This window comes from Agelaius phoeniceus, chromosome 1, assembly GCF_051311805.1.
Source record: "Agelaius phoeniceus isolate bAgePho1 chromosome 1, bAgePho1.hap1, whole genome shotgun sequence".
Taxonomy (NCBI): domain Eukaryota; kingdom Metazoa; phylum Chordata; class Aves; order Passeriformes; family Icteridae; genus Agelaius; species Agelaius phoeniceus.
In genome coordinates, this window is record NC_135265.1 from 40,026,825 (window position 1) to 40,041,012 (window position 14,188).

The following is a 14,188-nucleotide window of genomic DNA, read 5'->3' on the forward strand; positions in this document are numbered from 1 at the left end:
AGGAATGTCACTGCAGAGACTCACCCTCGCTGCGACATCTGCCCTGCACTACTCACAGTCCGTCCCAGAGAGGCAAAAAAACCCCTGGTCTTTTTCTAGACTTCTGGTTTGTGCTGCTACTGAAAGAGCTGTGATGAAGAACCTTGGGCACAAAGGCCTGTGGAGATTTGCTTTACTAGGAATGCAGATTTAAAGAGTTCCAAGCAAGAGAGGTCCTTAAAATTCAAGCTGCCTTCTGATTTTGTAGGTGATATTACACTGTGGCTCTGCTGCCTGCCTGTGACAGGTCACTGCTCAGCTTCTATGACTTTTTAAGATAGTGGTACATATCCCTCACAAACGCTGAGATTTAACCCAGGGAAGTTCACTTTTGCTGAGAATACATTTATTTTTCTTACTAGCATAGTTAAAGTGTTACTATTTCAGCCCTCAGGAACTGGTACCACAGTAATAAAATTTTAATTTAAAATGATGCCATATTCCTTGGCTGCTACTTCAGCTTTTAATTTCCTTTCCATGTGTTTCATGTAGATATGTGACTCTCAATGTTGGCTGCCTTAGGAAATACAAAGATTAACTAAATTGCTATACATGTATGCATATAAATACACCATGCATCTCAGTATGGCATTTGTAAACAATGCTTTGGAAGTGCTCATAGGCAAGCAGTGTGAAAAATTTAGAAAACCAAGTGCCAACTTCCAACAAATAACTAAGACATTAAATGCCCAAGGAATTTTATTTCTAAATTAAAACCAGACTATTCATATATATAAAAAAGTGCACATATGTTTATTTCTTGTCCTTAAATATTGCACTTATCTCCTTTTTGGCTTTTTTTTTCTTTTTCTTGCAGTACATGCCTCATTACTGTGCTACGGTATTTTTAGGTAGCTGTGTTTGCAGCTAATAGACATTATTGTGTTGCATGGGGGTAAATTTATTTCAGTTTTCTTACTGCTAAGAAAAATTATATAAAATTATATAATATATACTAAAATTATAAATTATATAGAGGTATAACCTAACAAGCAAACTCACACTGTAACTAATTCATGTCTCTATTGATGGGAGTTTGACAAATATTTATGCTCTGCCATGGTAGTCTGTCCAGGATAAGGACAGACTTATTACTCCACCAGAGTTTGAAGGATTTTAGGGTTTTTTTTTTTTGGTTTTTTTTTTTTCTTTTAACTCCTCCTTTGCGTGATTAGAACATGTGGCTTGGGAAGGAAATAATTTCACCGCCTTTCCTGGTTTCTGGACAATTCACACCATCGGGCTGCCCGCCCGCCCATAGCGGCGCCCGCGGGGCGGGGCCGGGCGGCAGGAAGCGCCGTGGGCCGCGCGTTTCCGCGCATCTCCTTCTTTCCCCCCGCGCCTGCGGAGTGGTGCGGCCTCGCCGCCGTCGGGAGAGCGAGGCAGAGCGAACCATCGCCGGGCGGGGGGGAGCACGGACCGCGGAGGTACCGCTGAGGGCTGGCGGAGGGAGGCGGGGGTTTTAGCACGGACCGGGGGGGGACACCGCCCCCAGCGGGGCGGGCCTGGTCGGCAATGGCGGCGCTGGGTGGTGTGGGCGAGCCGGGGGCTGGCTCCTGGTTTACACATCAAAAGTAGTCATTGCCCTTGAAACACCGGGGGAAATTATCCTGCGCCTGGTTTTCCCGCACAGCAGGTATCGGGCGGTGTTGGGTCGGACAGAACGGCTCGGCGCCGGCTGACGGCATTTCAGTAAAGGCTGCGGGACGAGCTGCCTTACAGAGCTCTGCAGTCATATATGTGCATATGGATATATATACACTGATAACATATGTTATCTTATACGTTATTATGTATAATGTATATACATTACATTACATTATGTGTGTAATAATATGTATAAAATACATTATCTTACACATTGTGATAATATGATATACAATATATATCATCTAGTGTATCTATGGAACATATGTATGTTATACATTATAGTCTATAATTATTCATATAGAGTCCATGACTACAAATGTGTTTTATATTGTATATTATATATACAATATTATTTATATATGTGACTTGCATTATATAATACATAATATATTATGATATACATATTTTTATACATGTATACTACCTCTTATAAAATCCAGGCTAAGTGGCGTAAAAAATTGAAATGGCAAATTTGGGTCAGGATTTAAAAGAGTGTCCTTTAAAAATACTTTTTAAATAATTAAATTTAATATTTGCATAAAATATGTATAAAATATAATATGTGATTGTTTACTATTTTTATTCCCTATCCCAAGTGTTCTTGGCCAGGCTGGATGCTGCTCTCTGCTGCCTGGTCTAGTGAAAGGTGTCTGGGCTCGTGGCAGGGATTGTTGGAATGGGATGATCTTTAAGGTCCCTTCCAACCCAGCCTTTCTGTGGTTCCATGACATTTTTTAGTAATGCTGCTGTGCACTTGTGCTGCCACAGGTCTGGGTATTTTAGCAGGAGTGCCCAGCAGCCCCTTATGGTCTTCATACAGCTCTCTCCATTTTACCAAAGAGCTGGGGATGCCAAGTTGCTCTTTGGACAAGGCAAAAAGCAGGCAACCTGTTGAAGCCTGTTTTGTAGGTGTTGGCAGAGCTGTACTGCAGCCTCTGCCCTGCTCCAGCATGTCAAATGTGTGCAATAAGACTGGCTTTGGACTATGGCACAGTACAGCACCATCACTACTTGGCATAGTCCTCTGGTCCTTCCTCAAGTACTTGTTCTCAACAGAGGCCTTCTGACATCATTTGCTGTGCCTCTTGTGATGGGGGGTCTGGTGGTGTTGCCTTCAACAGAGGTGGTGCTGTGCTCCACATCTTGCTCAAGCTACTGGAGATACTGTCCCCTGACAGTGTAATAACTCAAGGCTGATTAAGGGTTGGTAGAGGTGGAAAGAGAAGGAGTCTTGTCCTAGATGTGTAATTACATTAGTAGCAGAACCTAATGTAGTTACATTAGTAGCAGGACAAGTTTATTGACTCCTGTTTGAGTTTTCTAGACTGTTCTGCCAGACATGAAGGTTGAGATGATGATATCCTCAGCTTGGGACATACACTTCCTGGTGAACACACACTTTTTCCCTTAGAAGAGTGAAGCTGTTAATGCTCATTGTTTCTGCCTCCAGTCAGCTGGTGGTTTCTCCAGGGGAAATTTTGCAGCAAAACCAGAGTGCTTCACAGTCTACAGTGGTGCTAAGTCATATTCATCAGCAGCTTAAGCTAGAGGAGCTCACTAGAGGTATTCCCAAAGTGAACGTTTCTTTGCCATTATCTGCCATAACTCATACTATTCCTTGTTATAGACACAGAAACTATATCCATTTCTTCAGGGTTGAAAACAGGCTGTCAAGTAAAAATCAGGTTATTAATTTAATGTTCTTGGAATGTTTTCCACATTGTCTGTTTTATTGTTATGTTTGTCTTTCCCCACCCCCTCCACCCCTCTCCATTTACAGGAATGTGCTTGATTATTGCCACCATGTTCTCACAGTGCTCACGGGATCTGGTAAAGATTGCAAATCTTCATCTCCGGAGCCTGAGTTTAAATCTACATTTACAAAACCACAGAAGGGCTTTCAGCAAGTCACTGCCTGCATGTCGAAGGAAAGTAGTTGTTACAGGTATTGGCTTAGTGTCCCCTCTCGGTGTGGGGACTCAGTTTGTGTGGAAGCACCTTCTGGAAGGAGGCAGTGGGATTATATCACTAGATGGGGAAGAATATGCAGGCATCCCATGTAGAGTGGCTGCGTGTGTGCCAAGGGGAAACAAGGAGGGTGAGTTCAGTGAAGAAAACTTTGTGTCGAAGTCAGAGATCAAATCCATGAGTTCTGCCACCGTGATGGCCATCGGTGCAGCAGAGCTTGCAATGAAGGACTCTGGCTGGTCTCCCCAGTCTGAACAGGACCACTTAACGGCCGGTGTGGCAATTGGGATGGGAATGGTCCCACTGGAAGAAATTTCTGACACAGCTGCCTTATTTAAAACAAAGGGTTACAGTAAGGTCAGCCCTTTTTTTGTCCCGAAGATTTTGGTCAATATGGCAGCAGGCCATATCAGCATTAAATACCAACTGAAAGGTCCGAATCACGCTGTGTCGACCGCTTGTACCACAGGCGCACACGCAGTTGGAGACTCCTTTAGATTCATTGCTGCTGGTGATGCTGATGTCATGCTGGCTGGAGGGACTGAGGCTTGCATTAGTCCTTTGTCTCTGGCTGGATTCGCAAGAGCCCGGGCCCTCAGCACAAGTTTTAACTCGAGCCCTAAAACAGCGTGTCGACCCTTTGATTCGCAGAGGGAGGGGTTTGTAATGGGAGAGGGCGCTGCTGTGCTGGTCTTGGAAGAGCATGGACACGCCGTGCAAAGAGGTGCTAGGATCTATGCAGAAGTTTTGGGTTATGGACTGTCTGGTGATGCTTGCCACATAACAGCACCTAATCCCGAGGGAGACGGTGCATTCAGGTAAGAACTCTTATGTTGATTGTAATAGCTACTTCATATGTTAATTGTAGTGGGTGCATTTGTTTCTGTCATTGTAAATTTTTCCACAGAGAAGGGATGTTCAGTCTTGAATTAATGTTCCAAAAGCTTAAAAATCTGAAAAATGAAAGAGCTTCTGGTAACATTGTGCCCCAATTCTCTTTTTTTAGTAGGAGGATGAAGGCCAGTTCTCAGTAGAATCAACCTTTTTCCATAGAGTTATGAAAGCTTTCTCTGTGTGAAAACATTTTTCCTTTGGTGCATACCGCTGTTCATATAAATAAGTCTCAATGGAAACCTCATTTTAAGTTGTTTGTGGTGAGACAGAATCTTTGCAGGTTCTCCTTCACTCTTTTTCCATCGAGAAGACTCCCACCCCCCTGCAAAAGCATGTTATTTGTTGCAAGAAATCTCAGGTGATGAAAGCTGTAGAGCACTTAAGAGATCTAGTTTGTTAGAATATTCAGTACTTCATTCAGATGCAGCTAAGAGTGTTGGTGAAGGACCATAGCAGAAATACACTTTAGTACTGTTTAGGGGGGGGTAAAGCTTCATCAGTGTTTATCTCATCAAAACCAGTTCACAAGTAGTTGATACTCATCGAATCATTATCATTGACCTAATTAAATTGTCAGCTAAATTACATGTGGAAGTTGGAGAGCTTCATGTAAGCTGAGTACTATTGCTGGCATTGGAATCTTTGCTAAAGATTTAGTTTGCCTTATTCTGAATGTATGTGAATATTTAGTACCAAAGTTCAATATATCACTGCACAAATAGATCAAACTTCTGCATGGTATTGTAAAGCTGTGTTTGCATCTTTATAAGGTTAACAGATTTTTCTAGAATTGTAAATATACCGTGTTTCCATCGATGCTCTTTGATTCATATTTAATTGTTCTGCAGACTTAGGTGTGAGATGAGTAATCAGGAGTGTCTTATCTCATATTTTCAGACTTGTTTACCCTTGAGATGATATGGCAATATATTATAATAGAATTTTTGTGTATTTTATGATTGCAGTAGCATATAAATTAAATTCACAGTAGGAAGAGTTGAAAATTAATCTGGGTATTTCCAAAATGTTGAGCATTTCCACCCTTGAGATAAGATAATACATTTTAATACTGTCTTCAAGCCAGTAATTTGTTACTGCAGTGGTATATGGATTAAATCTGGAATGTATGTGCTTATCTCACTTTCCTATAGGAATTTTATTTGCCACATAAAAAAAATTCAGAGGATTCAGAGGAATATATTTTTTGCCATCTTCTAATAACTGCTTCTGTTGAAGGCCAATACGTATGTTGGAATAAACCAGCAGGAAAGGAGAGGCAAAGCCAGACTCAGAATTGTGGATATAAAGAATGTCCTACACAAGTAATCTGGTATCTCCTTTAGTGAATAAGTTCATTGCAGATAATGTATTTAACTAAATTAATATATCTCATAACTATCAGTAACCTCTTTTGCCTGAATATTGGCTCACTATCTAGTGACAGTGAGTGTCAGTGGCCTCCACCCTAATCTAAGCAGGATGCTTCTAAGGGTAGAAGGCTGTAGTAGAGACATTTAAATTTGTCCAGAAGCTTGTGCTATCTGTTTCTGAGCTTCCTTTTATTTTCTTTTTCTTCATAAATTTCAAAAGAGTCAGTGGTCTTTTGCTCAGAGGTGTTTTGTTGTTATGTGCAAGGGGAGATATCTGATTGATCTTCTTTGAGGGAAATCTATGAGAAATTGCAATGTCGAGCTGTGTAGATCCTTCCACAGATTTCATAAAAAAACAGGTTTTAAAGAGGTAGTCACAGTGTACAAGTCATCAGGAGTCAAACTAAACATACCATGCCAGGGGTTGAAGAGTGTGACTTTCAGTAAATTTCATTATAAAATGAAATATAGGGAATTGTGCTATCTCCTTGACATTTTCTAGTCTCTGGACAGCATGCAAAAGAAGCATGTGGAGGATGGCTGCAGATGTTTTCTTTCATTGCCCAGTATTTTTGTTGGGGAGTGCATCTCTAAATTTTTGTAATAATGTCAGTAGTTATTATTATTTTTGTTATAATATTGGTAGTTATTTCTCTCTCAAATGTTTTCAAATTTTACAGTGAAAAGGGTGTTTGATACATTAATGTAGTCTGTAGAGACTGATTTTTATATCTTCTTTTCTTCTTCTTTGTATTACTCCTAGCTGTGGATTTTTTAACAGCAAGTCTGATTTTATAGTGGGCCTCATTTTTATTGTTTTCCTCTGGTACCTAATGTAGATGTTCATGTGCTTAGTTAGATGAGTTAACCTCTTGTCATTTACATCTCTGCTAAAGCAAATTTTCACACTTGTTAACATTTTAAAACAACCTATGCTTTTTCTTTTGGTTTGTACATTTGACAGAAATACTTTGGGCAAATCAGCATTCTGTTGTCTTCCTTTCCTTAGGTGCATGTCTGCAGCAATAAAGGATTCTGGGATCAAACCTGAAGATGTAACATACGTCAATGCACATGCAACTTCTACACCTCTAGGAGATGCTGCTGAGAATCAAGCAATCAAGAGACTTTTTAAAGATCACTCACGTAATATTGCAGTTTCCTCAACAAAAGGAGCAACAGGACATCTTTTGGGGGCTGCAGGAGCAATTGAAGCAGCTTTTACTGCACTGTCCTGCTACCATGGGATTTTACCACCTACTCTAAACTTACAGAAAACAGAGGCAGAGTTCGATCTCAATTATGTTCCATTGACAGCTCAGGAGTGGAAGACGGACAAACGGCGTATAGCTCTCACAAATTCATTTGGCTTTGGTGGCACTAATGCAACTTTGTGCTTTGCAAGTGTTTAACTTATGCTGTCAATGGTGTGAAAAAATTGCACCAATGATGATCTTCTGCACTGCTATCTCTGGTGTGTTCTGTAATATTTTCTCAGCTTTGAGAATTGCTCATTTGATACATATTCACCCTAACATTTACACCAGTAATTCTTTTAGAAAGAGGAAACTTCTTTTATTCATTTTAATAAAAATAAAAAAGATCTATTCTTTGTGTGATGAAGAAGTTTTTGTTCTTGACTTGAGCAGGTGACATGGTTAAACTAAGTTAGAAAAGATTTTTCTATGCATGTGACAAAGAAATTGTTTGGAATCTTGTGTACAAAAGAGAGGCTGGCTAACAAGCTAGGACGCCACACCTGACAAATTAACTGCATGGTAATACAAGGTTTATGACTGAGCTCCCCTTTGTTACCTACTCCATATAGAATTCTGCCTTTTTCCTCATGGTGAGTTGTCTCAAATATCATGGTTCTTCCGCACAAGTGATATTCAGGGGACAATAATATAGACAGACAGTCATAAGATTTCTGGCACTGGTTCATTTTCTTTTCATCTTTATTCATTTCCATTTGTTGTGTTTCCTTGTTGGCCATGAGCTAACATTGAAGGATGCATACAGCATGGCCTGTACATCTTCAATGTGGCACAGGGATAGAATTAGTAGGTCATGCATGACCTGTTGAGTTCTGAAACCTTGTACAAGCATAGTAAACGAGTATGGCACTAAAGATTTAAAAAATAGTTATACAGAAAGGAATAAGTATCTTGGAAAGTACCTTTTTTTTTCTGCCAAAGTGGAAAAGTAGAACTAGCAAAATTTTTCAAACAAGGTTTCTTTTAGGGAAAAAATTCTCTTCAAGAAATAAATCTGAGAGAACAGGAACAACAAATTATACCTAAAGTTAACATATTGATGAGGGTGTAGTTTTGCAAAGCAAAATTAAAGGAATTTGTCTACTCCTTCTGGCACCAGCTAAGCATCTTAGCCAAATAGTGGCTTGATTGATAGCACATATGTGAGTGAAGTTTGATATTCCCATTGATGAGTTAGTTCATTAAAAGAATTTTTGAAATTGTCAGTCTTAGCCTTTGACCTCTGTAAGTGGAGGCAAAGTAACTCCACTTAAACTAGATTTAAAATAAGTGACATAAAAAGTAGCTGCACTTCTAAGTAAATTTCATTCTGGAATGAGCTTACTAAATGGCTATCATGAGACTGAGCTGTACCCTAAAATCTCATTATTTACACAAATGGTCTGAATGCTGATATTGAACAGCATAATTTTTGCATTTGCTGTCTTTACTGAATAGAAAGTTAAAGAGGCTGTTGTGAAAAATGATTGGAGAATCATGTGTTGGAGAATGATTAAGACTATTTCAGAAGCTGAGTTCATACAGAACAATGCAGCCCAGAACAGATTAATGAATAATGAGCATGAAAGTAAAATGATATATTAGCAAAGGGAAAATGTGAAAGCATACAAGCAAGACAGAGTATGGGAGTTTGCTGTCAGGGAAAATACCAACAAATCTCTTACTTTATGTTAATTAACAGTGGCAGTACAATGAATGAGGATCTGGATTGCATGCAATATAAAAGGCAAAACATAAAATTCAACAATACCCTCTGCAAATTATATGCAAAAGGAAATTGATTTAAGAATTCAGACTCCAGGAGAGAGTGAGCAGGAGGGTGGTGAATGTGAAGGAAATCATCCAGCAAGCTTCTTCTGGAGATGGTGTTTTTTCAGGTGGTTGTGATTCCGGGCAGAATAAGGGAATAGTGCTGCATTATTATGGACTGGAAGTACAGTCTAACTAGACTCACCCTGTCTTGTTACAGAGCTGCAGACCTGTAATTAATACTGTGACAGAGATGCCTCCTCTACCCTCTGATAGCAGAGATCGTGGCCCCAGGAGTGTTGGGTGAAGGCTGCAGTGTGCCAGCCATGAAAAGATAGATGATACTGTCACAGAGAAAAATAAAACAGAAACGGGAATGATTAAAGATTTTTCTCTCTTCAGCTCACTGCAATTTAATCATCTGGTACAGGTAACCTTTAAACTGTGGAAGGTTTGTCACAACAGTTATTTTAGGTGTTTTGATTACGGATCATTTTAAGATGCCGAGACGCATTAGTAGAGTACCCTGTAGGGAATCTGGATTTAAAAAAAACCCAACTTAATAGAGCCCAAGTTTAACCCCTGACTATTTGAAATTTGTTATAGAGTTTTCATTTTTATGTACTTTTTTTGAATTATCTCTTTATATCACATACCCCACTGAGCTGATCAGGGACTACTTACTGCTAATTATGCTTTATTATGGTAGCTGCAAACATAAAAAGAAAATAGATCTGTGTTGCTAAATTATTAAGTGAGCAAATTGACCGAAGTATTAAAACAATGCTCTCCCTTAAAATGCACTTTTCATCTTCAATAATTGGGAGAGGTAAGCATCCAGAGTCTGGATTAAAAAAGCTTCCCGTTTAGACTTAAAAGTCTCATCATCTCATAAACAAAACTTGGAGATGTAGGTAGAGTGTTTATTTCAAAGTCTACTTCTCAAGTGGTCCAACACTTGAGAAGAGTGTGAGAGTCAAAGGCTCCAGGCAGGATCGGAAAGTGACTGAGACTGGAGATTGCCTAGTCCAGCCCCACTGCTCCAAGCAGGGCCAGCTAGAGCAAGTTGCTCAGGGCCATGTCCTGCTGGGTTTTGGGTATCTCCCGGGATGGAGACTCCACAACCTCTCTAGGCAACCTGTGCCAGTGCTCATCACTCTCACTGTAAGTTTCTCACATTTCAATAGAATTGCCCGTATTTAAATTTGTGCCCATTGCCTCTTACCCTTTCACTGGACACTACTGAGAGGAGTCTGGCTCCATCTTCTTCCTTCCCCCATTTAATCATGTTGATAAGACCTCACTGGAACTTTGTCTCATCCAGGCCAAACAGTTCCAGCTCCCTCATCTGCTCCTCCCATGTCAGATACCCCAGGTCCTTTATTGTGACAGTGTTCACAGGGGTTCTTGGATGAGGGAAGAGATGAGGATCTGATTCCATGTTTCAGAAGGCTTGATTTATTATTTTATAATGTATATTACATTAAAACTATACTAAAAGAATAGAAGAAAAAGTTTCATCAGAAGGCTAGCTAAGAATAGAATCTGAAAGAATGATAACATAGGTTTGTGGCTCAGGCTCTGTGTCCGAGCCAGCTGGGCTGTGATTGGCCATTAGTTACAAGCATCCAACATGGACCAATCACAGATCCACTTGTTGCATTCCACAGCAGCAGATAATCAATGTTTACATTTTGTTCCTGAGGCCTCTCAGCTTCTCAGGAGGAAAAATCCTAAGGAAAGGATTTTTCATGAAAGATGTCTGCGACACTTTATCATCTCTGTGGTTCTTCACTGGATTTATTCCAGTATGAACACATTTCTCATGTACTGAGGAGCCCAGGACTGATCCCAGCTCTGCAGATATATCTCTGATGAGTAAGGGAAAGGATCATCTCTCTTGAGCAGCTGCTGCTGCTGCTGCTGCTGCTGCTGCTGCTCTTCCTGATGCCCACAATGATTTTGGTATTCTTTACTACAAAGGCAGCTGGTCCATGAGGACCATTGCACTTGTTTTGTCAAGCTACTTTCCAGCTGGTTAAAACATTGTTTAGATTTGAATCAAGGATCTTACCTTAGCTAATATTTTTAGAAATAAATGCATTCGAAGCAAAAATTGGAATTATGGTAACTTATCTGAACTCATTTACTTAGAGGAACCTAATAAAAATATGTGCTAAAAAAAATGTAAACAGCATGTGCTTGCTGAAATCTTACAAAGATCAAGCCACTGCTCAGGGTTAATTACTGTCTGTCTCCAGAAACAGTTTTTTAAAATGATAAACCTAATTTCATTTCAGACTTCTGTAGCTTGCTCTGCAAGTGTAGAGAGCAAATATTCCTCACATTACATTACTGCAGATCACTTTAGTTCAGTGTGAAGAAGTTTTTTACTTAGGTATACAGCGTATTTTTTGCTAATGAATGAATTTATAATATAATGTCTTGCCAGTTTCTAAATTATTTCAAATTAAATCTAGTTAAAGTTTGAAAGAAGCCCTGAGCAAAAGCTTATATTTTCAGTAAAAATGGGACTCATAGTTTACAAATATAATAACGAAAATCAAGAATAGTTATATATTGTAGTTATTTCAAAGCATCTATGGCATTCTTTTGAACAAAAAGCTAACTAACACAATCTTTAGATGCAAGTTGGCATGATTTCCTGCTTACCAGCCTTTTTCTAGCATGGACACTTTGAGTGTACTTTGGATCACACTTCATGATTTCCCAAGCCATGAGTGGGTCTGTAGTGAGAAATGTGTACTACAAAATCATGGGTGTCTGAGGATCAGCCTTGTCCTGTCACCCTTCCCACCAAGCCTGACAGCCAGGGCCATGGATGGGACATCCCTGCTGGGGGGCTGTGCCAAGTCCCTTGGTGCTGTCAGATGCCACCTTGGGGTGGCATCTTTGTGGGACCACCCTCTGGACTTTTGTGACCAAAAGGGGAATGGGGAAACAGGTGGTACAAAAACATCCAGGGAGTTTGCTCCCAGTTCTCTGTGACCTAATTTGTCTTTCTTTTTTTGTTATTTATTTATTTACTTTTTTACTTATTAAAGATGGGCTCTTGTTTGTTTTCTAAAGCTAGCAACAGTAATGAGGATGAAGGCAGTTTTATAACCTAAGCAAAATGTGCAATAGTTTCTGCTTGGGCAGTAGACACCACTCCAAATTTTGTAACAATGATGATTAATTTTAGCTTGGTAGAAAGCCAATTTCCTAGCTGCAGTTATTGAACTGTAAAGAAATATACCAATATCAATTGCTTATAGCCAGTACTTCTGTGTAGGAAGAAAAATAATTTTAGTATGATAGCTAATAAACAGGTATATCAAACATGTAGCATATAGGCTATTGCAGCCCAAGGTCTCCAACAAAATATAATAGGAATGAAGTGAAATAAAATTGCAATAAGAAGGATTGAAAAAAGACTCTATGCTCATGAAGGGCAGAAGAAATGCAAACGAGGAACTATAATTGAAAAAGAGATAAATATTTTTTAATATATGTCTTGTAGTTCTCCTAGAGTGCCATAAAGCAGATCAGAGGCTAAATAGCTGGACATCCATGTGATAGTTAATATAATTTTGTAGTTTTCCTCTTTTTGTCATTGTCAGGATTTTGGTGTTAAATGTTATTGCTCTAAGCAGCGGTCAGTTGTTTCATGCCTAATGAACTGTTTCCCAGAGTTCAGAATGCCATCAAACAGTCTCTGGGCTGAAACAAGACATAAAATGTATTCTAGGAATTCATTTAAGAGTCAATTCTCATGATGTTTTGAGTTTGATGGAAGGGAGGGAGGGAGGGAGGGAGGGAGGGAGGAAGGAAGGAAGGAAGGAAGGAAGGAAGGAAGGAAGGAAGGAAGGAAGGAAGGAAGGAAGGAAGGAAGGAAGGAAGGAAGGAAGGAAGGAAGGAAGGAAGGAAGGAAGGAAGGAAGGAAGGAAGGAAGGAAGGAAGGAAGGAAGGAAGGAAGGAAGGAAGGAAGGAAGGAAGGAAGGAAGGAAGGAAGGAAGGAAGGAAGGAAGGAAGGAAGGAAGGAAGGAAGGAAGGAAGGAAGGAAGGAAGGAAGGAAGGAAGGAAGGAAGGAAGGAGATGGATTGCTGACACTGAGCTTGATATGGAATATTTGTATACAATAAGTTCTGAAAGAGTGTCAGAAAGCAATAATTCTATCTGCAATTCAATTATTTTTATAGGAGTATTATAATTTCCTTTTTTCTCCTGAGGACTTTTTTTCCAAGTGTGGTGTCTGGCCTAGGGAGGCTTACATATAGCTTGGTGTCATATCTGCATTTATTGTGGATTTTTTTGGAATCACCTAGGAATGCTCAGGGAATTTCTTAGAGCAGTGGTGGCAATACTCTTGGCTGTTGAGAAAGTTGGATATAATTTGAATAGGCGAACTACCAGGTTCAGTCACTTCCATAATTGTTTCTATTGGGACCAGACAAATTCTCCACACTTGGTGAACATCCTAAAGCCCTTGGATGTGTGGGGGCCAGGGCAGTAAAACTGAGGTTGCACTTTGCTGGTCCTGATCTAACAAAACCCAATCTGCAACAAGCTCAGAGTGGATAAAGAGAAATTGAGATATAGAGCATAAATAGGATAAAGAGATAAAGAACAACACACCAAAAAGAGTCTCTGGAGCCAGGCTTGTCCAACACTGCCCTTTAGCCATCCATTCCTTTCACATTAGAAATTACTTAGATACTTACATCAATTAACTCACCCCAATGATAGGCTTGCCCCAACTTCGTCTATTGGAACATCAATGGACAGAATTACTCCTGTTTTGGATGGAAAGTAAAGGCCAGAGCTGTGCATAGGTGGGTAAAACTGAGTCTGATCTACATCCTGTCACCCAAGACATCCTTTGGTTTAAAAAAGAATAGTCTTAAGCATACCTTTAATCTAAGTGCTAGATGGGGGATGTTACTGATTTTCACTCTTTGTATCAGAACATAAGGGAGTTGCCTCTGTTTCCCTTTTTGGAAAAGAAAGAGAATAACAACCTTTGTCATGGATGCAAGTCAGTTTTTGCCAGTGCATTTTTTCACATTAATGTAGGCAAATTACTCACTGCACAAGCCCTTCTTAGCAGACTATGTGGGCGTGAAATTTATAGAAATAGCTTTCACTGAATTTCTTCAATAACACAGAGAGAATGATTCAGATGAATTTAGAATTAAAAAAAATTAAAAAAAAGATAGCCAGAAGTTCTAAGAAAAGCAG

At 39.7% G+C, this 14,188-nt stretch overlaps 1 protein-coding gene across 2 annotated transcripts; it reads left to right on the plus strand.

Annotated features, from left to right (window-relative positions):
• The first annotated feature begins 1,291 nt into the window (after positions 1-1,291).
• On the plus strand, positions 1,292-7,848 carry OXSM (3-oxoacyl-ACP synthase, mitochondrial). Of its 2 annotated transcripts, none has more exons than XM_054640196.2 (3): positions 1,292-1,466; positions 3,470-4,475; positions 6,931-7,848. In XM_054640196.2, exons 2-3 carry the CDS (start codon positions 3,472-3,474, stop codon positions 7,331-7,333), a joined length of 1,407 nt encoding a protein of 468 aa, XP_054496171.2. In that variant the 5' UTR covers positions 1,292-1,466; positions 3,470-3,471; the 3' UTR covers positions 7,334-7,848. The 2 variants fall into 2 exon arrangements, with proteins under 2 accessions (XP_054496171.2, XP_054496162.2); XM_054640187.2 differs by lacking the exon at positions 1,292-1,466 and adding an exon at positions 1,525-1,675.
• The last annotated feature ends 6,340 nt before the right edge of the window (positions 7,849-14,188 follow it).